Here is a 27,774-nt window from a genome sequence, read left to right as displayed (position 1 = left end):
ATATCTCGGGCATATAATGAGAAGTAGCATATTATACAGGATGCTGCAGTTAGTACTCAATGGAAAGATCGACGGACAAAGAGGAATTTGTAGGAAGAAATATTCATGGCTCCGAAACCTTTGTCAATGGATTGGCCTAACAGAAGATTAATTAATACATGCCGCGCAAGATCGAGAACGATATCGGCAAATTGTCATGGAAGCTACCCACGACTAAAACTTGGGCACGACACTTAAAGAAGAATAAGTAGTTTTCACTAGTTTCCAGATATTCATAAAACCAAAGGTAATAAAGCTCGCTGATACTGTACAAAATTTATTGAAGTTTAGAAATTATTTGAAAATTACGTTTTAGATACAATATTTCTTAGATATTTTGGTGGAATATACATCTGTTAACTTTTTACAAATGATTGTTTTAAGTATATGATTGTTGGTATGACCAGAATTTATGTATAAATTAGAACAATAAAATATAAATCTAAACTTGGTATTGATGTGAATATAAAATTGTTAACTTTCATATTTAAGTAAACATTTGCATTCATTGTAAAAGAAAACACTAACAAAATCAAAAGTGAAAAAATATTTAAATGCTAAAAGATATCTAATTGTTAAATTATTAATATTAACTTTCAAAAACTGACCAAAAATTTGGACTAAAAGCAACCATCGGCGTGATCTAGTTTCGAAAGTTGCTATTTGGTGTGGTGTTGTCTAGCATGGAAAAGGAAGGAAGTGACTGGGGCTCCAAATCAGAAAACTACAGCGGCAAATGGTATATACCGTGTTCATAGCAGTTGTGTGTAGGGATGGTCACAAGCTCGAGCTTAGCCGATTTAAAAAACAAAATAGACGAACAACAAAACTATTTAGACCATAAACTAGTACAACAAAACAATTAGAAAATAAAGTAAAACAACAACAAAACGATTTGAAATCTAATTTAGAACGACAAATACTCGAGTTACAAAGAAAACTTAATACCCAAGCTTCTTTATCCAATATTATTTCAGCAACGAATGTCGAATCAGAACAAACAGATTCATCAAATTCCATAGTTGAACCAGGCACAATTATTAGAACAAACGAAATTTTAAATCCACCCACGTTCGATGGCCAAACAGCATGGGAAACGTATAGTTTCCAATTTGAAGCTGCAGCAAGAGCAAATGGTTGGATTGAGACAGAAATGGCAGCTTCCTTGGTAGTATCGCTTCGAGCACAAGCAGCAACCGTTTTGCAATTTCTTCCCCAGGATATACCTAGTTATATATTCTCTCTCGTACAAGCTTTATATGAGACAAGATATGGCTAGCAGCACCTGAAGCAGGTTTTCCAAAGTCAATTGAAAGTTAGATATCAAAAACATAACGAAAGCCTGCAAGAATTTGCAGCCGATATTAAAAGATTATTGCATTTGGCATACCCCAGGCACCTAAAGATTTTCTTGAACAAATTGGTAAACAGGCATTCCTAGATGGACTATACGATGTCGAAATGCCACAGCCTCTTCGATTACAACACCACAAAACGCTAACTGGAGCACTAATCTCAGCTCAAGAGTTTGAAGCGGCGAAAAGTATTTCCAGTACTTGACCAAAATTAAAAGAAATAAGGATTTCAAGAAAATGAAGAAGTCGCTACTTTGAGAATCAACAACTTATTTTGTCTCAGATGTTAAGCATATTGCAAAATCTTCAACAAAATCAAAAAAATATTCAACAAAAAGCTCAAAATCAAAGCAGAAAATGTTTTAATTGCGGAATATTAGGACATTTGCAAAACAATGTAGAAGCCGATCCCAAGCAAGGAGGGAAGAATCGAAGAACGGGATCAGAAAGTCGCCTATATCAACATCAAGAAGCCCATCACATAGTCCTACTAGAAATACTAGTAAGGATATGTATGTAACAAATCAATCTCCCACATCTGACCACAGATATCCAAACAACAGCCAGGGAAACGCAAGTCGACACTAAGGGGTGGGAGTCGGCTGTATCTGATAAAAGCCCCCAAATTTGCAGTTATATTCTTCTTCACGGGCCATATCAGAATTATCCGACGTTGGCGATCACCATTGCGGAGGCTTCTCGATCTTCTGTAACATGGAATAATTGTCCTGCATTTGATATCTGAGTCCATTCACGAATGTTTTTTTACCAAAATTGTTTTAACACGTATTTTCTTCCTACACCTCTACGGCCCTCTATTTTGCCTTTAAGAATCAGTTGTAATATTTTATATCGACTTCCCCTCACTATATGTCCCAAATAAGACATTTTTCGATGTTTAACAGCCTTTAGCAGTTCTCTATCTTTGTTGGCCCTCCTTAGTATTTCTTCATTAGTTTCTCTTGCTGTCCAAGGTATCTTCAGCATCCGTCTATGAATCCACATTTCTAATGCTTCAATTCTGAGCATTGTATTTGCAGTTATACATTGAATAAAAATAAACACAATTTATTACTTAAGGGCTACGTTGATAATCAAAAATGCACCTTTATTATTGATACCGGTGCAACCAAATCCTTTATTCGAACCGGACTTCTGAAGAGAAAACTACAGCCAACTAAAACAAACTTAATTCTTGAAACTGCTTCAGGTCACACTATTCCAATTTATGGAGAAGTAACGGTAACCATACAGATTGGGAACACCTTGATAAAACATCTATTTCTTGTAGCCGATATGAAAGATGAATGCGTTCTTGGGATGGATATTATGCAGAACAAATTTATCAAAGATCTTCAAAATAAAATTTTATTCATTGAAAATTGAGAAGTTAGAATTAATAATTGTAATGATTTACACAAGCGTAAGTACTTTTCTCATGCTAAACATTTTTGTAATTATTATAAATGATCTTATTTCATGAAGTGATAATAGAATACGGAATTATTGTAAAATTCTAGTCATACCAAGATTCAATCAACGTTTGTCACGTATTAAGTAGAAATGGGTACACAAAATAGTACTTCTTTAATTTTTATATACTTCGTTTAACAAAATGTACACACGTGGACATTATAGAGGCAGGAGTATAACAAACGACGTCAAACAATTTTTCAGACAAAAATCTTCCCTTTTGGAAATATTAAATTTAAAATTATTTTTTGAAGAAAACGTATTTTTATATGCAAGAATATAAAGTCCAATCAAAGAACACTAAGGCAAAAAAAAATCAAGGATAGAAATTTGGGGATAGGTAAGTACATGAAAGATGACGAAATACTGAAGTTAAAAATAAAAAAAAAATTAAACAAATTTTTAGGGTAAAATAATGCCGATATTTTTCCAAAAAAAAATATTATTTTTTTATATAAAAAAATATATGGAAAAATATACTTTCGGATTGTAATTTGTTTTAATAAACACTTTCAACTATCTATTCCCAATTTTTTATCTTTGATTTATTTTTTTTTGGGTTTTGGCAAAATTTTGTGTTCACTGACCGGGCTTTTCAATCCATCAACATTGCAAAAATGTAGGTATACGGTTGATACACGCTTTTTTACCAATAACTTGATTTTTCTGCATCTATAATCTCTGATATAATCGTAAAAAGACTCAGAACGCGAACCTCTCACTCCTTCTTAGAATACAGACAATATTAATATTGACATTCTTATTTTTGTTTCATTACAGAATACATAGGTGATATTCTTTTGGCACAATGAAGTATGCTCAATTTTTTCTTCAACATTAGTGTTTGATTAAACTATAAGAAAAAAAAAAAAACAATCAACAAGTCGTTAAAAAGAGCGTTAACAGTTTCAAAACCACTTCTTGAAATTCTCGAAAATTTGTGATTACCATAAATAGTGAAATTTTTGTTTTACGAGGATCATTCTCGTAAAAAAGTGTATAATCCCTATACCGCTGAGAAAGGGTGTGGCATGGTTTCTCTTAGCCAACGAGTTTTACCTCGCTGCATTGCTCAGTGTCGGCCTAGCTGCATTCGAAGATGGAGGTCCCTGTCGCTGATACCGGAGTTCATCAGTTAATAGAAATTTATGTAGAGAATTCAGTGTAGCCTGAACGAAAATTCACCATGAAACTAAAGGCCGTCCGCTCCGATCTTCACTGAATTCTCTACACCATTTGCGAACATGTTGAGCAGATATGCACTTCAATAGAAATGGCAAAATAAATGTATCATCTATTGTGGTTACTGATTCCCCACTGAAACCAGTTGATAATATCAAAAAAAGTCCACAAATGGATAACATTGTCATAGATATGACCCTTAGGCATCTCACGACTCCCCACACAACACATGGGTTGCTGATCTGAAGGATATGTATGTACATTACGGACGATGGTTGGTAACTGTGTCTCTACATCGATGACAATTTTATCCATCGTTTGGAATTATACATAATCATGTAAATTTAACATATTTTTAAAACATTTAAAGGGCTTATACCCAAGTATTTTTGGGGCAAAGCATTTTCAATAATTTTTTTAAGAAAAGTGTTATGCACAGAGTGCAAAGATATATGTATCTTTATTAAATTACTGTTTTTTTTACAATTTTCAAGACAATGAACATTCTGATATGGTAACATGATTGAATAGGAAACTTGTGTTAACGCTCTTTTTTACATTTTGGCTTGTAAAACAACTCTTATAACCACCAAAACTTTTGACCGAAAGTATACGAATTCTACACTATAAAAAAAGAAACATTTTAAATCTTTAAATTATAATAATACTCTTAAATTTCCGTTGATAAAATACAAAACCTTTCATATACATAGCTTAGTATCATAACCGTCTTAGCAAATTGGTAGACATTTTTGAATTTGTTTTCTTACCAAAATGTTTAATGAAATGACAAAAAGCATGTTTTTGCATTTGTACTTAACTTATTTAATACAGTTTTTCTCCTATAACAATGTTTAGAAACCCACCAAAGATATAAATTTTCTCATCAGATCAGATTCTATGAGTGCCTTAAATGGTATCAAACAGATGTATCCTACTCATGCCAATTTAAGATAAATAAAAAAGACATGCTTTACAATGGTCAAACACGCGGCAAAAAACATAAGATTCTTTTGGGTGCCATCTCATGTAGGGATAATGGACAATGAAGCGGCAGATAGAGCAGCAACAGAAACTGTCAATAACATAACAATTCCTATGATGGAAAATATATCATTTCCAGACCAAAAAACATTAATACAAAACCACCTTCACAAACCCTGACAGGAAAAATGGAGCCAAACAGAAACAAAACTAAAAATTATCAAACCAGATGTTGCTTCTGCTTTACTACCATTCCCAGCTCAAACACATGACCAAGTAGTCCTCAACAGATTGCGGCTAGGTCACACAAAATTTACACATGGACACATCATTCCCAAGGACCCTCAGCCGATGTGCCACAACTGCCAGATACCAATTTTACTACAACATATAATGATATACTGTCCAGTGTATTCAACAGCAAGATCAACAGCAAAAATACAACACAACCTGAAAGAAGCTTTAACAGAAGACATTAGTGAAACAATAAACTATCTCGAAAATTGTAAACTGTATAACAAACTGTAAGACTCCACAATATATATTTTTCAAAATTGCTGTGTGTAAATAGGTATGTCATGTATAAAAAAAACTGTTTCTAAAATAAAATAAATCACCCCGTTAATAACTCTAGGGCTTGATGCGGTTAAAAAAATGTTTAGAAACGCAGAAAAACTGACAAAATAGTATATGAATATATTTTCCAATGAGTTTATCGTTGTTGCAGAATTCGTATACCTACCTTTTGTGAAATAAAATAAGCGTAAAATCATAGATGAGTAAAAAAGAAATAAATTAATAGGCAGTTAACTCTAGTAAACCTTTATCCGACTTTTTTTAACTACATCCAGGCGACAATCAAATAAAAAATTTAAGCACTTAGCTTTCCCGCGAAACAAAAGTTTTTTGTGTGTTTTTAGAAAAGTCATTAATAATTTCCAAAAACTCGACTTTTGAAGCTATTTTTGCATTAATTCAGCAACAAATTAACAAAAATAACTATACAAACTCTCATTTTGAAGGATTTTCAATGCTTTTTCATTAAAATTGTGCGACTTTTCCATATAATTTACCGATCAAACGCAGTTGTTAGACCTGCATTAAAGTGTATCTTGGAAAAATCCGTAATTCCCTGTCTATCAATATACACTTCTCCAAGAAATTAACGCATCACGTTAAAAATGGGTCCGTTTTAGTGTCTCGAATTTCCTAAACATGTTGTCCGATTTACGTCATTTTTACTTTATCGTACTACATACGAAGTATGAGTATAATAGATAAAGTTATAGGATCGTGTAAAAACAAATTTTTCAGATTTCACTTTTTTTTGACGTTTTGAGTCCCCCTGAGTCTAAAAAGCAAATAAAAACGCTGGACAGAAGGGCCGCCCGAGAACTTTATCGTACCGATCTATTATCGTTATGGTACTAGATACTGGAATTCTATAAAAATAACAAAGTTACTCGTTATTTTGATATTTTAGAAACACCTACTGTACTTAAAAGTATTTTATGGTTCTACGCATCATTAATTCCTGCATTTGAGAAAATGTTCGATGCCATATTTCGGGGACACACTATAGATGTGTAGATTATTGCATAAATCAATAGAATATTATAGTCATACTTTCATTTCAAATTAGTTCATTTTTCTGAGAAATTAATAGTTTACAATATTTGCATTTCATTATATTTCGATTACGCCAGTCAATGCGCGAGATTAAGAACAAGATATTATCTCCAAATTCTATCCTACTGCATGGATTTTAATGAAATTTTGGGAGTAGCCCAATCCCCTAATTCAAAGTCTATCCTATATACTATGGCGCTTTTATCATGGGGGAAGTTCCTACCACTTCTCAGGGGTGAAATATTTTTATTTTCGAATTACATGGAGAAAAAGGAAGATTTTTAAGAAAATTTAAAAATTCATTCTATAATTTGATCACATTTTTTACAAAAACCATTCATTTTAAACCCGTTCAACATTTTGAAAGTAGAAATAACACTATATATATATTAAAAGGTATTGTAGAAGGAAAACAATGCATTTAAATTATGGTAGATGAGGAGTTAAATGTATATACTTTTCATTTTTCCTTAAAGTACATTAGTCATATATTTTTTTGCACCATATCTCGCTTAGTTTGTAAGTAACCGACATTTAACGGTGCTCGTTTTAAAGGCCTTTTCAAACACTACAAAAGGTGTTGGTGGCATTATACACCTAAAACCTACCGTTCCTCTGTTATTTCAAGTTGAATACACCAATTTGAGCATGCACCAAAAAACAAACTATTTTCACCTACCATATCTCTTTTTGTATTATAAATAGAACATTTACGAAGGAACGAATCTCTTTATTATTTATAATCTAAAAAATGTTTTATATAGTGTTTTTAGTTAGATGCATAGTTTTTAAGGTATTCACAAAAAATCCGTCCGAAAAGGTGTCATTTTTCAATGAAAATGGCCAATTTTCAACTACGCATAACTCAAAAAGTATTGAGTTCCAAAAAAAAAGTATAGACCAGTTTTTGCTTAGAAATAGGTTCTTTAGCCACTTTCGTGCTTATTTTGACCAACAAATTTTCCACCCCCTTGAAGAAGTGGGAACCGCCCCAAGATAAAAGCGCCATAGTATATAGGGTAGATTTTGTTTCTTGAGCTATTCCCTACTTACTGTGAAAATATCAAGTACATCAATGTAGTAGGATGGAATTCGGAGCCAAATACCCTCATTGACTGCCCTACAATAATGCTCTGCTATGAACACGTGAGAGAGGACACACATAAGATTATAGCAAAATTTCTATTTACCGTAACTTTTCGAGTTTTTGAGCTACAGCAATGAATTTTATGTCATTGGAAAGGTAATTTTGCATTCTTTCAAAATATGTTAAAATATACAGGGCGTACCTAAAAAGATTAAGATTTTTTATTCATTTCCGGTTCAACCGGAAGCCATATTTTTGGTAAAATTTATTGTGATAATAGATAATAAAATACCATATATGTTTGCAAAATTTCAAATTTTAGTTTCTATTAAGAAGGAAGTTACGGGCACTCGAATATTTTTTTATAAAAAATTCATAACTCCCCTCCTATGGGGAGTTAAGATATATGACTAATGTCATTCAATTTACTGATAGGATATCAAAGATATATCAAAAAATAAAAAAATTCCTTGGAGCCATTTTTGAGAAAATCTAGTTCAAATTTATGTCAAAATGTGACCCCTTAAATATAGGTAACCCGTAACTTTTTCTGAAAAACGATAACATCCTTCTTATAGCCCCATCTTTAGACTATATAACGACTTTTTCAAATTAAACTTATCTTCAACAAGTTTTTAGATAGATAGGGAAATGTGTCGGGTGGGCGGTCGGCCATTTTGGCCGCCATTTTGAATTTGGAAATGTCAAATTCCGTATTTTTATTTACCTATCGATGAGCTTACTTTGAGTTGAATTTCATTCATTTCGGTCAAAATTTGCAAAAATGGGCCCAAAATAACCCCCCTATTTCGGCCCCCCTTTGAGAGGTTTTTTTTAAAAGCTTAGTTTCTCGACAAAATTCTCTTAAACTTACTCATACCGAATTTCATCAAAATCGGTCCAGTAGTTTTTGCTGGGCGGTGGCGACATACGTACGTACGTACATACGTACGTACGTACGTACATACTTCCGACATGTTTTTTTTATTTGCTATTTAGACTCAGGGGGACTCAAAACGTCGAAAAAAAGTGAAATCTGAAAAAAAATTTTTTGCACGATCCTATAACTTTATCTATTATACTATACTACGTATATAGTACGATAAAGTAAAAAACATGTCGGAAGTTGTGGTCGGAAGTATGTACGTACGTACGTATGTCGCCACCGCCCAGCAAAAACTACTGGACCGATTTCTATGAAATTCGATATGATTAAGTTTAAGAGAATATTGTCGAGAACTAAGCTTTTGAAAAAAATCTCTCAAAGGGGGGCCGAAATAGAGGGGTTATTTGGGGCTCATTTTTGCAAATTTTGACCGAAACGAATGAAATTTAACTTAAAGTTAGCTCATCGATAGATAAATAGAAATACGGAATTTGACATTTCCAAATCCAAAATGGCGGCCAGCATGGCTGACCGCCCACCCGACACATTTCCCTACCAATCTAAAAACTTGTTTAAGATAAATTTAATTTGAAAAAATATTTATATAGCCTAAAGATGGGGATACAACAAGAATATTATCGTTTCTCAGAAAAAGTTATGGGTTGCCTGTATTTAAGGGGTCAAAATTTGACATAACTTTGAACTAGATTTTCTCAAAAATGGCTTCAAGGAATTTGTTTATTTTTTGATATATTTTTGATATCCTATCGGTAAATTAAATAACATTAGTCAGATTTCTTAACTCCTCATACGAGGGGAGTTATGAATTTTTTATAAAAAAATATTCGAGTGCCCGTAACTTCCTCTGTAATAGAAACTAAAATTTGAAATTTGGCAGACATATATAGTACTTTATTATCTATTATCACAATAAATTTTACCTACAATATGGCTTCCGGTTGAACCGGAAATGAAAAAAATCTTAATCTTTTAGATACGCCCTGTATATTTTTACACATTTTGAAAGAATGCAAAATTACCTTTCCAATGACATAAAACTCGTTGCTGTAACTCAAAAACTCAAAAAGTTACGGAAAATAGAAATTTTGCTAGAATCTTATGTGTGTCCTCTCTCACACGATCATAGCAGAGCATTATTATAGTGCAGTCAATGAGAGTATTTGGCTCCGAATTCCATCCTACTACATCGATATATTTGAGATTTTCACAGTAAGTAGGGAATAGCTCAAGAAACAAAATCTACCCTATATACTATGAAGCTTTTATCTTGGGGCAATTCCCACCCCTTCAAGGGGGTAGAAAATTTGTTGGTCAAAATAAGCATGGAAGTGGCTAGAGAATCTATATTTAAGTAAAAATTGATCTATACTTTTTTTTGAGAACTCAATACTTTTTGAGTTATGCGTAGTTGAAAATTGGCCATTTTCATTTAAAAATGACACCTGTTAGGACGGTTTTTTGTGAATACCTTAAAAACTATGCATCAAACTAAAAACACTATATAATTTTCTTTTTAGATTATAAATAACAAAGAGATTCGTTCCTTCGTAAATTTTCTATTTACATATAATACAAAAAGAGATATGGTAGGTAAAAAGAGTTTGTTTTTTGGTGCATGCTCAAAGTGCTCATGCTTTTGTAGTGTTTGAAAAGGTCTTTAAAACGAGCACCGTTAAATGTCGGTTACATTCAAACTAAGCGAGATATGGTGCAAAAAATTATATGACTAATGTACTTTAAGGAAAAATGAGAAGTACATACATTTAACCCCTCATCCACCAGAATTTAAATGCATTGTTTTTCTTTTGCAATACCTCTTAATACAGTGTTATTTGTACTTTCAAAAATTTGGACGGGTTTAAAATGAAAGGTTTTTGAAAAAAAAAATAAGAACAAATTATAGAGCGCATTTTTAAATTTTCTTAAAATTCTTCCTTTTGCTCCATGCAATTCGAAAATTAAATATCCACGAGAAGTGGTGGGAACCGCCATAATAAAAGCGCCATAGTATATAGTATATAAGATAGACTTTAAATTAGGAGATTGGGCTTTGGGCTACTCCCAAAATTTCATTAAAATCCATGCAGTAAAATGCAAATATTGTAAACTATTAATTTCTCAGAAAAATGAACTAATTTGAATTGCAAGTATGACTAATATGCTATTGGTTTCTGCAATAATCTATAGTGTGTCCCCGAAATATGGCATCGAACATTTTCTCAAATGCAGGAATTAATGATGCGTAGAACCATAAAATATTTTCAGGTATACAAGGTGTTTCTAAAATATCAAAATAACGAGTAACTTTGTTATTTTTATAGAATGCCAGTATCTAGTACGATAACGATAATAGATCGGTACGATAAAGTTCTCGGGCGGCCCTTCCGTCCAGCGTTTTTAACATGTTATAGCCTTATTCTTTAACAATATCGCTGTAATACTATCCTTGCTAGACACGTAAATTGTCATTGTATACCGGGTGTACCAATCAAACTGTGATTATTTCTCAAACTTCGCGTGCCCCTGTGGAATATTCTAGCATTTATAAAATACTCATGTTTGCTTAACATTCTCTGTTTTGATTCATTCGCTTATATTGGATAATAAAAAAGTTAGGTACTTTAACAACTAGCCTTGTTTTTCGTCAATACGGGGTGTTTTTAAATAAGTACTCATATGACAAACTTTAAGGGGTATGCAAACAAACTACAGACAAACTGCATGAAAAATAATGACAGTTTGCTTTATAAATTATGTTTGCAACTGCTTCGTTTCCGAGATAGCGGGTGTCGAAATTTTTCTTACAAACTGACGATTTATTTATTGCTCTAAAACCGGTTAAGACATGCAAATGAAATTTGGTGGGTTTTAAGACGAAGTCATTGCACAGTTTTTGATATACAATTAGGAATTTAATATTTACCATTGGCGCGCATACGGGTAATGTCACCCTTATGTACGCCAATGGTGAACATAAAATTCTTAATTGTATGTCAAAAAATGCGCAATAACTACCAATTAAAATCCACCAAGTTTCATTTGCATATTTCAACCGCTTTTAGAGCAATAAATAAATCGTCAGTTTGTAAGAAAACTTTCAACACCCCCTATCTTGGAAACGAAGCATTTGCGGACATACGTTTATAAAGCAAACTGTCATTATTTTTTTATACAGAAATACCCCTTAAAGTTTAAAAACAAGACTAGTTGTTACAGTACCTAACTTTTTCATTATCCAACATAAGCAAATGAATAAAAAAACACAATGTTAAGAAAATATGAGGCTATAGCTAGATTTTAATTTCAGTATTTTTTAAATGCTAGAATATTCCACGTGGTGACGCGAACTTTGAAAAAAAAATCACAGTTTAATTGGTACACCCGGTATACAATGACAATTTACCTGTCTAGCAACAATATTATTACAGCGATAGTGTTAAAGAATAAGGCATGTTAGAAAAATCACTTAAATCGGATAACAGGTTTAGAAAATTCGAGACATAAAAAATGACCCATTTTTGAGGTGGTGCGTTAATTTCTTGGAGAAGTGTATGTATAACTCAAAGTTTCTGAAGATATAAAAGTAAGTACAAAATATTGCTTGTTATTGCTGATGTTTTGTTAATGAATCGCCGGAAAAAGGTCCACTAAATGAATAAAAAAGCTTTCCCAAACCAAACTTAATAAAAACCATAGTAAAAATATAATAAAAACAGCATCTCAGAAAATGCGGAATGTTTTTCCACAGCCTTCAAAAAGGGTTATATCCTAAAAATCCAGTCGACAGGTACCAAATACAAGTAGAAGAAATACATTAGAATTTTATTCAGATTTAACCTTACAGAATACTTATTGTTTTTAACCTAAGCATTGTAACAACAATTATACTTGGCAACCCTGCCGCCCATTTGACGTTGGATGCTGTCAACGGCTGCCATTCACTAGACACGCTCGTCCCCCATTCTACATTCAGTCATCAGCCAGGGACTGCTAATAGGGCTTTTCATTCACAGTCATTTGTTTCGAGCTTCTGTCATGTGTCACATAATATTAATATATCTACGCCATACGTTATTGGTATATAACAAGGATACAAACCAAAGACGTATGGCGTAGATATATTAATATTATGTGACACATGACAGAAGCTCGAAACAAATGACAATCGATGAAAAGCCCTATAATATAGTTTTGATAATATAGTTTATTGTTCAGTTTTTTACGGTAATAGGGTTTTTCATCGATTGTCATTTGTTTCGAGCTTCTGTCATATGTTGTATAATCTGTGTGTATAATATTAATATACACGGATTATACGGCATATTACAGAAGCTCGGAACAAATGACTGTGTTCTGTGTATAATATTAATATACACGGATTATACGACATATATGATAGAAACTCGAAACAAATGACTGAATGAAAAGCCCTATTGAGGGGTCTAGATTCAAAACCGGACATTTCCACTTTATGTCATTCTGAGTAAACTTAAAAAAACAATTTACAACTTTACTGCTCCCTATCTCAAATTGGAGGAAAAGTCCACTTTTGCATCTGAACAAACTCTTTCACACTGAATTACTACTAGGAATTGTCCAATTTTGCTCTTTATCAAATTGTTAATATATAGATCTCTAATCACAGATTACAGAGGTGTATTCAACTAATTTTTACCAAAAAGTGGAGATGTCCGGTTTTGCATCTAGACCCCTCTATCATACCGCATCAAGTAATGTACGTAAGTATTATTATTAATCTCAATCTGTGAGGTTCATTCCATTTACAGTTGAAGTTTAAGTACGAAATAAAACCTTACACTCATGACTCAAACACCCGACATCTAACATCCTTTACAGCGTGAAATTAAATTAAAAAAATTTGACCAAATTATGAAAGAGTACCCCCGTTAAGATAGGCAAAATGCTCTCACTCCCAGAATTTAATTTTTGTCATATTTTACGTTGTATGTGATTAAAAAATAAGACCTAACGCCATTTTTGACCCTCTACCCCTGTCCTTTCCCCCTACCCAAAATACATGCAGGTTTGCTCTTATCCTACTACCACCAAGGATTTTATACACACAACATATTGGTTAACATATTGGACTCAATCGCACGTAGATATCGCAGAAAAATGAAAATCAAGCACCTAAAGAGACATCCTGTTTTGATATTTCTATAGAAAGTGTTCAACTTGGGGAAGATTTACAACATATAGCCCGATCAGGGAACGCAAAATTTTACGAAAACCTCCAAAAAAATAAAGGAAGGATGAAAATTTGGGAATAGGTAGTTGAAATTTTCTATTATTATATAAGAAAAAGTTTACAATTCTACATCCGCTCCATTTTACAAAAATTGGAAAATACGGGGTGAAAATTTTTTTCTCGGGGGTAAAAAAATATACGATCAAAGTAAGTCCGGAATTGGATAAAATGACTAATTCTAAGTAACTTGTGTTCTATAGAGTTTTTTTACTAAGTCAATACTTTTCGAGTAATTTGCGAGAGAATTTTTAACGAGAGATTTTTAACAAAAAAAAAAAAGTGTTTTTGGACGGTTTTTCGGAGAAAACTCAAATAGTAAGTATTTTAGCGAAAAAAATAATCCTAGCAAAAATATAGCTTATAAAAAATTGAAAAAAAAAATGTTTATTCATGAGGTCTTTAGACCCAGTAGAAACAGAGTTGTAGCTAATGAAAAGTAGGTTCTTCTTCGTCAAATTCCAAATCGAATATTTCAATGTGAAATAACTCAAAACGGAGTACTTTTCGGAGAAAATTAATTACAACTTTTTTAAAGTGTTTAAAAAAGGTTTATTTTTGTTTTTTAAAAAAACTTTTAACATTAAAAGTAAGTGAGTTACGCTCAAAATATTGTTGGTCCCTTTTATTTTTTGGTAAAAAAATGGCGAAAATCACCCCTTAATTAGCTTCGCAAATCAAATTAATCGTTACCACTTTACAAGTTACTTTACTTATGTATTTTTTATATTATCTATAAGTTTCATTGGTTCAAAGTGCTCAGTTTTGAAGAAAATTGGGTTTAAAATAAAACATTTTTTTTTAATTTTGAAAAAAATCGTAATTGTTTATGGAATTAACTTAAAAACAATTAGGAATACCAAAAATCTCAAAGAGTAAAAAAAAGTACGTTTTGCTTTTCTGAATATTTTTGATTTTTTGTTTTCTTGTTAGACAAAAATTGGTTATGCTATGGCTGTTCAAAATTTGCCTAAACTCGTGATTAGTTACTCGTTCAAGCCATTTTAACTACAGCTTTTTCAAAACGAAGCACTTTGAACCGATGCAACTTACAGATCATATAAATAATACATAGACAAAGTAACTTGTGAAGTAGTAATGTTAAAATTTATATATGTGATGCTAATTAGGGGGAGATTTTCGCGATTTTTTTACCAAAAAATAAAAGGGACCAACAATATTTTGAGCGTAATTCACTTACTTTTAATATTACAAGTTTAAAAAAAAACAAATTTAAACCTTTTTTTAAACACTTTAAAAAAGTTAAAATGAATTTTCCCCTAAAAGTGCTCCGTTTTTAGGTTATTTCACATTGAAATATTTGATTTGGAATTTGACGAAGAAGAACCTACTTTTCATTAGCTGCAACTCTGCTTCTACTGGGTCTACAGATCTCATGTATACACCATTTGTTTCAATTTTTTATGGGCTATATTTTTGCTAAGAATATTTTTTCACTAAAATACTTACTTTTCGAGTTATCTCCGAAAAACCATCCAAAAACATGTTTTATTTTGTTAATCATGAACATATTCACTCGCAAATAACTCGAAAAGTATTGACTTAGTGAAAAAACACTATAGAAGAAAAGTTGTTTAGAATCAGTCATTTTATCCAATTCCGGTCCTATTTTGAATGTATTTTTTTCATCTTCGTATTCGGTATCATCTTCTGTATTCCCCTCCATTTTTTTAAATGGAGGGGATGTAGAATTGTAAACTTTTTCTTATATAATAATAGACAATTTCAACTACCTATTCCCAAATTTTCATCCTTCCTTTATTTTTTTTTGGGTCAGATTGTTCTTTGATCGGGCTGATAAATCAATCAGATGTAGAAAAGATAAAAGTCAGATGATGAAAAGTCAGTGTGCACGCAGCTCCACTGAAGACGCCGTAAGACAGAAACAGCTGTTTGGAGATTCCTCTGAATCAAAAGGAAACATAAATTGTCTGTCATTTTCATTTTTCAATCAGATGTGCTTGAGAGCCTAGCAAAACCTCTGGAATATAACAAGATCAAAACTTTATGATATTTAACCCAGAATCCCTACCTTAAACATACCAACACTTTATAGAAGGGACAAACTTGTCATGACCTGATGAGTCAAAGCAATCCTCCTGTAGCATAATATGATCTGTAAAATTATGAACAAAGAAAAACATTTCCAATTGGTTTATATTTGAATGGGCACTTGTTGAGGGTAAAATCTGATTAGCTTCTAGCGCATGTTACCTGTCAACTGGTTTACACAGTTAATATCATAAGTAAAAACCTAGTAGTTCGTCAGTCATCCGAGAAAAGAAATTCACTTTCAGATAATAGTACCTCTAGGTCGGATTGGACGGTATGGATATTGGAATCAATGTTGGCCGCAGAGCTAGGATGGTCCACGACGTCCACGCTCTGTTCGTTGACGGGAATGGGGGGCAGAGGGATTTGCGGAGGTGGAGGGGGTGGCTTGGTGCTCTCCGTTTCTTTGATGGTACGCACTAGCACGCCTGTTCTAGGTGGTACCTTCTCGGGCTTTTTCACTACGTCCGGCACTCGTTCAATTATAACACTTGTCTTTTCGGGCTTGCGCAACTTTACACTAAACTTAAACGGTGGCTTGTACACCACCTGCAGGCGAACCTTCTCCTTTTCGCTGGGGATGTTGCCCACACTGTGCGACTTGCTTTTATCAGTTCGCGGCCTGATCGTCGGCCTCTTGTGTGGGCTGCGTCTGGTCTTGTCTGTCAAACCGACAGGAGTTGATTTTGATTTGGGCAGCGCGTACTGGGATTTGAGCAACCAATTCTGGACTTTTCCCACGGGATCAGATTCCGGCGTTAGAGGAGTATGAACAACATCGGAACCCTTTTTCCCGTCCAGATCGGCTTGAATACTGCTATAGTCGATGATCTCGTTCTTCTTTTTCTTCTTTTTGGCGGGTTTGGCTGCTTGCGAAGTTCTTTTCACTTTGTTGCTTGGCACTTCGAATACTTTGGTATCGACTGGTTTGGCTTTGACTTCTTCGGCCACCACGGCCGCGGAGACTCGTTTCTTCTTTTTCGGCGATACCTTGGATTTGTTAGGACTGTTGAGGTTGTTGTTGATGGACTCCACTTTACCTTTTCGCTTCCTCTTCATCTTTCCGTCGCGGACTTTGCGTTTGAGAGGAAGCTTGGATCGAACTCCTGGATGGACGGTGACTCCTTCTCCGTCAGGCGGTAGTCGGACGGCTTCCGTTGGTGACTTATGGATAATCGTGACGGACTTTAGTTTGAAGTTAGGCTTCTTACCAAGGTATTTTGTGCTCAAAACCTAAAAACACCAAAACTATTAGTACAGTTCAGTAATGGCATTATTTTTGCAACAAATATCGTCATTTGATATTGAATGTTTGCTTAATATACAATTTTGCAGGTTTTGAAGATTTTAATAAGATTAGATGTATCCGAGATGAAAATGATAAAATACTAATTCACGAAAAGAATGTCAAAAAGAGACGGAAAAGTACTTTGGCAGTTTATTAAATGGAGAATTTGACAGAAAACCTACTGAGTAAAGGGAGACAGTAACAACAATGGTCATCAAAAATAACAAACAAGGAAGTGGTTCAAACACTTCAAAAAACAAAGAAAGGAAAAGCAGTTATACAAGATAATATTGCTGGGGAAGTATAGAGAGCATTAGGAGAAGCAGGGTCAAGTTGGTTTAATAGAGTTATGGAGATTGGTCACATTCCAGACGAATGGAAAATCATTATATTAGTACCTGTTTACAGAAACAAGGGATATATACAACAATGTACAAACTACAGGGCTATAAAACTACTGAATCATACCATGAACATACGGGGAGTGTAATTGATAGACGGATATGTGAAAAAACCGAAACATCCGATAATCAATTTGATTTCATGTTGGACAGATAAACAACAGATGCAATTTTAATTATAAGGCCTACAAAAAATCATACTTCTAGCTTTTTTACTAAAGCTTTCATCAATTATACTCACGTTTGTCGTTTTTTCAAGTAATGAATGGAAATTAAGATTTTTATCTAATAAAACAATAAATAAAATAGTTATATAAAATTATAAAAAAAACTATATGGCAAATTCAAAAGTACCTTCTCTACACTACATTGTCCAGGTGTTACTGATACACCTCAGTTACTTTTGGGAACTGTGTCCCAAAAGTATCCGACCAGAATTATTTTCTGGCTCTTGAATAGCAAGGAGATACAGTTTGTCAAACGTAGGAAAGAATTTGAAAATCTTCAAATCGCCATGCGCCATTGTGAGATTATCAAACTCTTTCCTACGTTTGACAAACTGTACCAGCAGTACTGAGTTAGTTAGAGAAAATTATAGTTAAGGTAAAGTTTAGGTGTAGCGAAGGCAGTTTTTTCTTGTAAAAAAAGCATTGTTTAGGAAACGTGCCTTTCCATTAAGGGATAAAAAAGAATACAGGCTTATAAATATACAGGATATATATAATCAACCGTGAAACAAGGTGGCTCTCTCACCGAAACTATTTAACCTGATATTGGAAGTAATAGTAAGGAGGACAAACTTTGCAAACAAAACTAGTATTACAGATCAACTTCAACTAGTCGCATACGGCGGAAAAGCAGGAAGTGGCAAGATGATGATTTTACAGGAGACCAAAAAAACCGAATTATTTTTCATTTAGAGCGTATCATATTATGTTTAGTAGTACCGTTTTCTGTAATTTAAAGCCTTCCGGAAAATTTTCCCAGCTTTAACAGCTGGTTAATAGGTGCCGCTACACTTACCGAAAACCGAAATAACTCATTTTATGTAAATTTGTCAGTTACGAGGTCCTGCCTTTCCGCCGTCGATATGTAGATGATCTAAATAAAAGCAGTCAGTTAAGACAAAGATAAGACTAATAAAAGCAGTTGAAAAATTAGATAGGGAAGCAAAGAGAATAGGGCTAGAGATAAACCAGAACAAAACAAAATAGATGACGATAGGGAAGGACGACACTACAACTGAGAAATTTCTAATAACACAGAATTATACATTTGAAACTGTATCCACATTTAGCTACTTGGGAGTAACGATAGGGAAAACCGGAAAAGAGAGAACAGAAGAAAGAATTGTGAAAGACAAAAAACATACGGAATGAATAGACATCTGCTGAGAAGCAAGAATCTGTCGAGATGGAAAAACAACGACAATTAACAAGAAAGACGAAGATAGCCTTGTGAAATTTGAAAGAAAAATAATGAGAACAATACTGGGCAACGATGTAACAAGACAGGGAGAAATAAAAATGAAAACGAATGCCGAAATTGACGAAGAATTAAAGAGAGAAAATATACTCAGATACATAAAATCCCTTCGCTTAGAATGGAGAGGACATACACAGAGACGCCCACAATCAGATATGTTGAAAAGGATAACTAACTGGACTATAAGGATAACTAACTGTACCCCAGGTGTAGAGGAAGAACTAGAACAACATGGCTGGATGATGTAGAAGAAGACATGAGAGCAATGAATGTGAAAGACTGGAAAGTTCAGTGCAAGGACACACAGCAAGCTATAAATGACAGAGGAGTAATCCACCTCACCGAAGAATAGGATTTTGAATGCCATGGCGTTAATCCATAGGGATTGTAATGCTTAATGAATGAATGAATATAATCAACCTACCAGTAAAGCTATAACAGCCGCTATGATCATCGCTACTGCATACCAGTAGTCTATGATCCATTTCTTGAAACTGGCTATACTTTCATCAGAAAGTAGTAATTTCCGAAGAGTGGCAAGAGGTCCAGAAGGATCCACTTCACGACACATTTGAAAGACATCACAGTAACCTAGAAACAAATATCAAAAAGGAGTTAAAATCAATGAAAATATTGTTTAACATTGTGATGGCTTTTTTACTTGCCGTATTTCTTTCTTTTACGGTTTTGTCTAATGCTCTATCGTGGTTATGCCGCCTAATATGAGACCTGTTTGTTGTCTTCGAATACATAAGTATTCGGTTTTCTTTTTATTGTCTTCTACATCCCGTATATAATTCCCTTCAATTAATTTTCGGTCATATAGTTTAAATCGTCATAATCTTAAGCCAGTATTACTTGATTGTCAGCAAAGTTGAGAGTAGTAGTAGTATCCCCATTGTTCTACATTTTTGTTTCCATCTGTTTAAAACACTTTCGAGGTATATCTTAAATAAAATGGGGGATAGGCAACATCTTTGCTTCAATCTCTTTGATTTTACAAATCCTGTTGTTGTTTGTGTCCCTGTTTTTATTTTTGTTATGGGTTGATTGTATAGTACTTTGACGGTTTTTATTACGGTTACTTCCATTGATGGCCACAGCTTCTTCAATGAAACGCTAGCACAGTTATTCTGTAGCTCGAGGAACAACATATGAATTTCTTGATTCCGTGAAATCTTTTTGTCTATTATCTGGGTTAAGAAGAAACTGTGGTCGTTCGTGGATCAACTCGTACACTGGTCTATAATGGGTTAAATTAGAAACATAAAATAACAAATTATAGATATTTTCTAATAGACTTACCTATATAATTATTGCAGGGTGTTCCCGGCTTTGAATACATGTCAGGAATATCGTAGGGCATGTCGTTCCATTCGAACGAAGAAAGACAAGGTTGGGTATCACCAGGCAGTTTGCAGCACAGTTCACACGCTTTAGTCTTCGGATCACTTTTGGATGGAATACATTGGCACGACTCTAAACCATACGCCAAACAGATGGAACCTGTGCATTCCTAAAAAATAAAGTAGAGTTAAAAATATGTTGATATTAGTTTATAGAGTCTTCTACACCTGGCACCGTTCCTCGCATACAAATTTTTAGCGTTTTTTGTCGAAGCAATCTTCAGTTTTTAACCTTCAATCTCTGGTGGTCATTACATCTTCGACATCTTTCAGGACCGTCTACCTCGTTTTCTTCTAGTGGACGGAATCCATTTTTCTATCTCTTTTCAAGCATTATCTACAAGTGTCCATAACAGTTTAGTATTTTGGCTTCAATTGGGTCTCTTATATCTAGATCAATTTCCGTTTTCTCCTATCTTCGTTCCTCCCACTATCAAGTCTGGAGAGCCGGCAACATCGTCTCTATTATTTCATGGCCTTAATTTTTTATTTATTTGTTCCTTTGATTAATTCTCAGAGTTTGGCGCCGTACAACCCAATATTTTTTATTATTGTTTAATAAATTATTCTTTTATTTTCTTATGTTTTATTATGATTCCACAATAGTCCGTGCAGCTGTCTACTGGCTGATCTTTCTTGGGCAATCTTGGAATGTACTCCCTTCTTCGTTACTCCCTGCTTTTGATATTATTTGGACTGCCAAGTATTTGAAGGGTTCAGTTGATTTATAGTTCCCCTTTAGTCCATTCTTTCACGGTTTTTGCTCTAAACTTTAAAGAACCGCTTGGATTGACATGAAATTTGGCATACGTTTAGCTTAGATGTCAAAGAAAAAAAGTGATATTGTGCCGATGTGTGCTTTTGCCCTGGGGGTGACTTTCACCCCCTCTTGGGGGTGAAAAAATATATGTCCAAAATAAGTCCGGAAATGGGTAAACTGACTAATTTTAAGTAACTTTTGTTCTATAGAGTTTAGAGTTTAGTTAGAAGTCAACACTCTTCGAGTTATTTGCGAGTGAATATGTTCATTTTTCAACAAAATAACCACATTTTTAGACGGTTTTTCGCAAATAACTCAAAAAGTAAGTATTTTGTCGAAAAAAACGTTCTTAGGTCTCTGGATCTCGTAGAACCAGAGTTATAGCCAATGAAAAATAGATTCATATTCACCAAATTTCAAATAGAATATTTCTACGTGAAATATCCAAAAACTTAAGCACTTTTTGGGGAAAACCCATTATAACTTTTTTAAAGTGTTGAAAAAAAGCTTTATTTCTGTTTTTACAAAAAGTTTCTAGCATTAAATTTAAGCAAGTTACGCTCAAAATAAAGTTGGCCCCTTTTGTTTTTGCAAAAAAAAATCGGGAAGACCACCCCCTAATTAGCAACTTAAATGAAATTAATCGTTACCGCTCCACAAATTATTTTACTTATGTCGTCTTTATATGATCTGTAAGTTTTATCGATTCAAAGTGCTTATTTTTGAAAAAATTTGGTTTCAAAATAAGATTTTTAAAAATTTAAATTTTGAAAAATATGCTTTTTTTCAAAATAACTTAAAAATTGTTAGAGATACCAAAAATCTCGAAAAACAAAAAAAGTCAGATTTGCTTTTCTAAATATCATGTATTTTTTTGTTTTTCTGTTAGACAAAAATTGATTAAGATTTGGTGTTTCTAAATTTGCATACATTCGTGATCAATGACTCGTTCAACCCCTTTTAACTACAGCCCTTTCAATAATAAGGACTTTGAACCGATGAAACTTACAGATTATATAAACAATATATACATGAGTTAAGAAACTTGTGAAGTCGTAACGATTAAGTTCAATTAAGATACTAATTAGGGGGTGATTTTCTCGATTTTTTTACCAAAACCAAAAGGGACTAACTTTATTTTGAGCGTAACTTGTTTAATTTTGATGCTAGAAATTTTTTTATAAAACAAAAATGAAATGTTTTAAACACTTTAAATAAGTTGTAATGAGTTTTCCCCGAAATGTGCTTCATCTTTATTTATTTCACATTAACGTATTCAATTTGGAATTTGTCGAATATGAACCTATTTTTCATTAGCTATAACTCTGCTTGTACTAGGTATAGAGACGTGAGATATACACCATTTTTTGAAGTTATACTTCTTTACCGGCGATAGAGGGTAAATTTTTATATGGGAAAACCTAGCGACCGGGCGCATGCGCATTATAACTTTGTTCTGATTTGATGTTCAAATGACATGTCAAAAATTATTCAATATGGTGGCTGTGGCACAGCTGTAGTTAGATTATTTATGGTTGTTGCGTTTTAAAATTTGTGTGAAAAGAAACAACAAACAAAAGTTAGTTAATAGTTATACTGCCTTTATAAATAGTTTTCATATACCTATATTTTTGGACTTTTGGACTATTTTGAACAAGGAAAACTCATTCTAATTTGGTAAGTACCTAGTTTTTATTATAATCATATTGTAATTATACATTTGGATTAGGTTGAAATACATACATTTATTTTCTCAAGAATGCGGATTTTAGAGAGAAATCCTAAATTAGGTTCGATTTTTATTTTTAAATTATGATTTTTTGGCGTAGATTTATTTATCTAGTAGGTATGTAATGCTTTGATTTACATACTTAATTTGATTACCAACAAAAGTTCTACCAATCTTCATCTAATATATTGTTTTCTTACTGTTTTGTTATATTTTTATATTTTCTTCCACAAAATTTAAACTACATAATTTTCAAAACAATTGTCAAACAGTAAAAAGTTCAGTTACCGTATTTTTCCACATGATAAATAATGTGCGATTGGACGAGTGAGTCTACGCTTCGATTACGAGTCAAAGCGGCACGAAATTGAAGGGTTCAATTCCCGATGCAAGTTTTATTTTTTTTATTTTTTTATGCATATTATGATTGTAAGTATATTTGTTATATAATTTTTTTTTCAGCAAATGCGTATTTAAAATTTTTGCCAACAATTATTATCGTCCAGAAATCATTTTTTCTTTGTGGCATTTTTCAATGTGTTTGTGTGCGTTTTATTCTTTTATTTTTTAAAATTTTTGGTATAGTCTTAAAAATCACATAATATGTAGTAGAAGTATAACTTCTTACGTGCGTACAAAGTACACACACATTCTTGTTTAAAAATTTTAAAGGCTATATTTTTGCCCAGAATGTTTTTTCGACAAAATACTTACTATTTGAGTTATTTGCGAAAAACCGTCTAAAAGCGTGGTTATTTTGTTGAAAAAATGAACATATTCACTGCCAAATAACTCGAAAAGTATTGACTTAGTGAAAAAACTCTATAGAACAAAAGTTACTTAAAATTAGCCAGTTTATCTATTTCCTGACTTTTTTTGGACGAATATTTTTTCACCCCCAAGAGAGGTGAAAACCACCCCCAGGGCAAAAGCACATATCGGCACAATATCACTTTTTTTCTTTGACTTGTTAGCTATGTGTATGCCAAATTTCATGTCAATCCAAGCGGTTCTTTAAAAGTTAGAGATTTTGAAATATTTTACCGTTAAAGAACGGACTACTTTCATTTTGTAGGATTTCTGGTTTCTCTCCTGTAAGTAAATACTCAGTTTTTTGCATACTAATGATTCTGATGCCTCATTTAGTATACTCATTGTGATGCCCCACTTAGTTTATTCTTCTTCCAGTTGTCTAAGCATATAGTTTATATTGACTCTCGTCTTCAGCTAGAATGGCTTGGTCGTTAGCAAAGTGTATCGTACATCTTCGATTCGGATGCCCATATTGCAGCACTGTCTTCTCCACGGTGAGAGCACCTCATTTAGATATATTTTGAAGAGTGCAGTGATATGCAGCAATCTTGCTTTATACTCTTCTTCTTCTTCTTCCTCTTCTTCTTCTTCTTCTTTTGGTACCTATTAGTTTCGAATATTGGCGATCATTCTGGCTATAATTATTTTATTAGTAACTGATGCTTTAAATAGATTTGATGTTGTAGAGAACCATTTCCTCATGTTATTCTTCTTGTCCCAATTCTTCGCTTTCCGAAAACTTTGCCTTGAAGGATTATTTTCAGTAATCTGTATTTAGTGCCGTTTCTCATTATGTGTCAGAGATATTCTAACTTTCTCCTTTTAATCGTATACATCACCTCTCTTTCTTTCCACATTCTTCGTAGTACGATGGTTATCTTGTCCGTCCATGATATCCTGAGGATTCGCCTGTATAGCCACATCTCGAAGGCTTTAAGTTTATTCTCCATCGCTTCAGTGAGTGTCCAGGATTCAACTCCGTAGTATAATATTGAGAAAATATAATATCGTAGAAGCCTTACTTTTATCTCCAGCTTAAGGTTGCGGCTTTTAAAGAGTTTGGTCATGTTGTTGAATGCACTCCTAGCCTTCTGTACTCTACATTTTACTTCTTGTGAGTGATCTCATTGTTCGTTTACTATTGTTTCAATATAGGTATACTGTTTTACACGGTTCACTGGTATATTCTTGATAAGTAGTTGGGTGTCTCTAATTTTATTTTTGCTGATGGCCATAAATCTAGTTTTTGATATGTTTACTTGTAGTCCAAATCTTTCATTTACTTCATTTACTTTGTTTATTAGTTGCTTTAAACTACTAAAAGTGTCTGCAAAAATAACGGTGTCGTCTGCATAGCGGATATTGTTTAGGCGTTTTCCATATAGAAGTATTCCATGTTCGCAATTTTCCAAGGCTTCACTAAATATTTCCTCTGAATATAGGTTAAATAATATAGGTGAAAGTATACATCCTTGTCTAACGCCTCACAAAATTTGGATCGCGTCCGTCGGGTCATCTCCAAGATTTGTTCTTATTGTGGCTGATTGGTTATAGTATAAATTGTGTATTATACGCCGGGTTTTATCATGTATGTTCTTGAGTAATGTATTCTTATTTTATACTGTAATCATAGTATTTTAAATCCACTTGTTTTAAGACCTAATTATCTGTGGCCTGAATATTGCTAGATTTGCGCACCGTCCTGTAACTATTGGAAGTTAGCCCATAACTTTAAAGTTAACAATCTCTCACGACAAAGATCCAACAACAGGATCCAAGTTTAATGGATTCAACTCCACGTGGAATCTCGATACAATTCTCTATACGACCTCCCCTTCCCTTCGCCCCGCCGGGCGGCAGAAACTTATGTTTGCTGCAACATTTAACCCGAAAGAGAAACTCGGTAAGAGGTATTAACAACAACTTCACGGCAACTTACCCCCATGAAACAGACGAACTCCTTGTTGCAGATGGTTTTGTTTGGTTTATTGATCGACGGGGGACACTGAGGATCCCTACCGTTACAGAAACTCTCGTCTCTACAGCCATTGTCATCTCTGCATTTGTCTCCGAATTTCACTTGACAATTCGACGTACAGCACGGCCCCTACGAATAAACACACAAAACAAAACAAATTAGTGTATGCTAAAGTAGTTTTGGGAAGCTTTAACTCAAGGAGGTAAAGTTTTTCTCAGTTTCAGGGGAAGAAGTTAATTGAAAATTATTAAACATCTGGGGTGCTTAAAAGCAAAACGAGTTAAGACCAAAGATGTAACTTTTGAGGAAAGGACAAAAACGGTGGCCACTTCGTATTAAGATATTTTATTTTCAAAACATGTAAAATACTTTTAAATGGTTGAGTAAACATTTGTGCGGAAATATTGAGTTTTCAAAAAATTTCTAAGTAGACCAGTAAGGATCTGTTTTTAGGTGGATGTGAGAGGTGGCATTCAGATTTTTGCGGATAAAGTTAGGTGATAACTTCGTTAATAATAATTGATTTATGCTCCTTCTCAAATATGCCCGGAACATTAATAAAAAAATTCAAATATTTAAAAATTTCGAATAACATCGATTTTTTTCTACTTTTTTTGTTTATAACTTTAAAACGATTCATTTTGGAGCAAAGTCGTATAGGAATAAAACAAAGATAATTAAATTTTCTATCAGATCCGATTGGTTAAAAATGTCTTAATTTATCATCCTTGCTGCAAAATAGCAATAAATATAAAATACGGGGGCAAAACAAGCCTGTCCTTATTCAATGATTTTCCATCACTTAGGTTACACTTGGAATCTTCCTGATTCGCTTAGAAAATGTTTGTAATGTGGTAAAACCGTACACCAAATTTCATTAAAATTGACTTACTAGATTTTGAATAAAAATTTTGCAATCTAAACTTTTTTTAAAAAATTAAAATTTTTTAAAGTCTTGCACAACAAAAACTAGAACATACAAAGATTTTTCAATTTTTTTACATATAAAGAAGCACTCCACCTATCTAATGCACTTTACAGAATTGAAATCGGATTATTTAAGCAGCCTCAGCAATGTTTTAAAGTTATTCTTAAAGTTATTATTTTAAATTAGTGCTGTGGCCAGGAGGGGGTGCTACTCGCTCCTTTATTTAAATGGACTTAACCAAGATTTTTATGTATTTTTTGACCCGTAGAACACGATTTTTTTGGGTAACAGTTGATCCGGATGTCGATAAGATTGTTATAAACAAAGAACTTGAGGAATTACATAACATCGATTTTTCGCAAAATAAAACATTTTTTTGTATTTCTTGGGTAATTCTAAGCAAAAAATGTTCTTACAAGTTTTTTCGTCGAATGCATAGTTTTCGAGATAAACGCAGTGAAACTTTCAAAAAATCGAAAAATTGAAATTTTTGAACGCGAATAACTTTTGATTAGAAAATAAAATTGCAATTCTGCTGACAGCATTTGAAAGTTTAAAGTCAAATTATACCGGTTTTAATTATTTGCATTGCTAAAAATTATTTTTTTATTATTAAACAAAGCTATTTGTTTATAAGCCAAAAAATTGTTTACAAGTTTAAAACATTGCTGAGGCCCCTTAAATAATCCGATTTTAATTCTGTAAAGTGTATTAGATAGATAGAGCACCTCTTTATATGTAAAAAAAATTAGCAAACTTATAAATGGTCTACTTTTTGTTCAGAAAGATTTTAAAAAATTTGAACTTTTTTCAAAACATTTAGATTGCAAATTTGTTATGCAAAATCTATTAGGTCGATTTTAATGAAATTTGGTACACGATTTAAGTATGTTACAAAGAATTTCCTAAGCGAATTACTAAGGTTCTAAGTGCCACCAAAGTGGTTAAAAACATTGAATAACAACAGGCGTATTTTGCCCCCTTATTTTGT

The 27,774-nt window shown here is 33.1% G+C and overlaps 1 protein-coding gene across 1 annotated transcript in view; it reads right to left on the bottom strand.

Annotated features, from left to right (window-relative positions):
* Window positions 1-13,402: 13,402 nt before the first annotated feature.
* LOC114328012 (disintegrin and metalloproteinase domain-containing protein 10-like) overlaps window positions 13,403-27,774 on the bottom strand; it is a gene marked incomplete in the record, with an annotated part of 957,890 nt that continues 943,518 nt past the window's right edge. The window contains 4 exon segments of the mRNA XM_050649896.1: window positions 13,403-17,228; window positions 19,594-19,760; window positions 20,475-20,685; window positions 25,817-25,984. Of these exon segments, the coding sequence (XP_050505853.1) occupies window positions 16,209-17,228; window positions 19,594-19,760; window positions 20,475-20,685; window positions 25,817-25,984 (1,566 nt within the window).

Source organism: Diabrotica virgifera, chromosome 1 (assembly GCF_917563875.1).
Source record: "Diabrotica virgifera virgifera chromosome 1, PGI_DIABVI_V3a".
Lineage (NCBI taxonomy): Eukaryota > Metazoa > Arthropoda > Insecta > Coleoptera > Chrysomelidae > Diabrotica > Diabrotica virgifera.
This window is presented reverse-complemented; position numbering and strand designations above follow the sequence as displayed.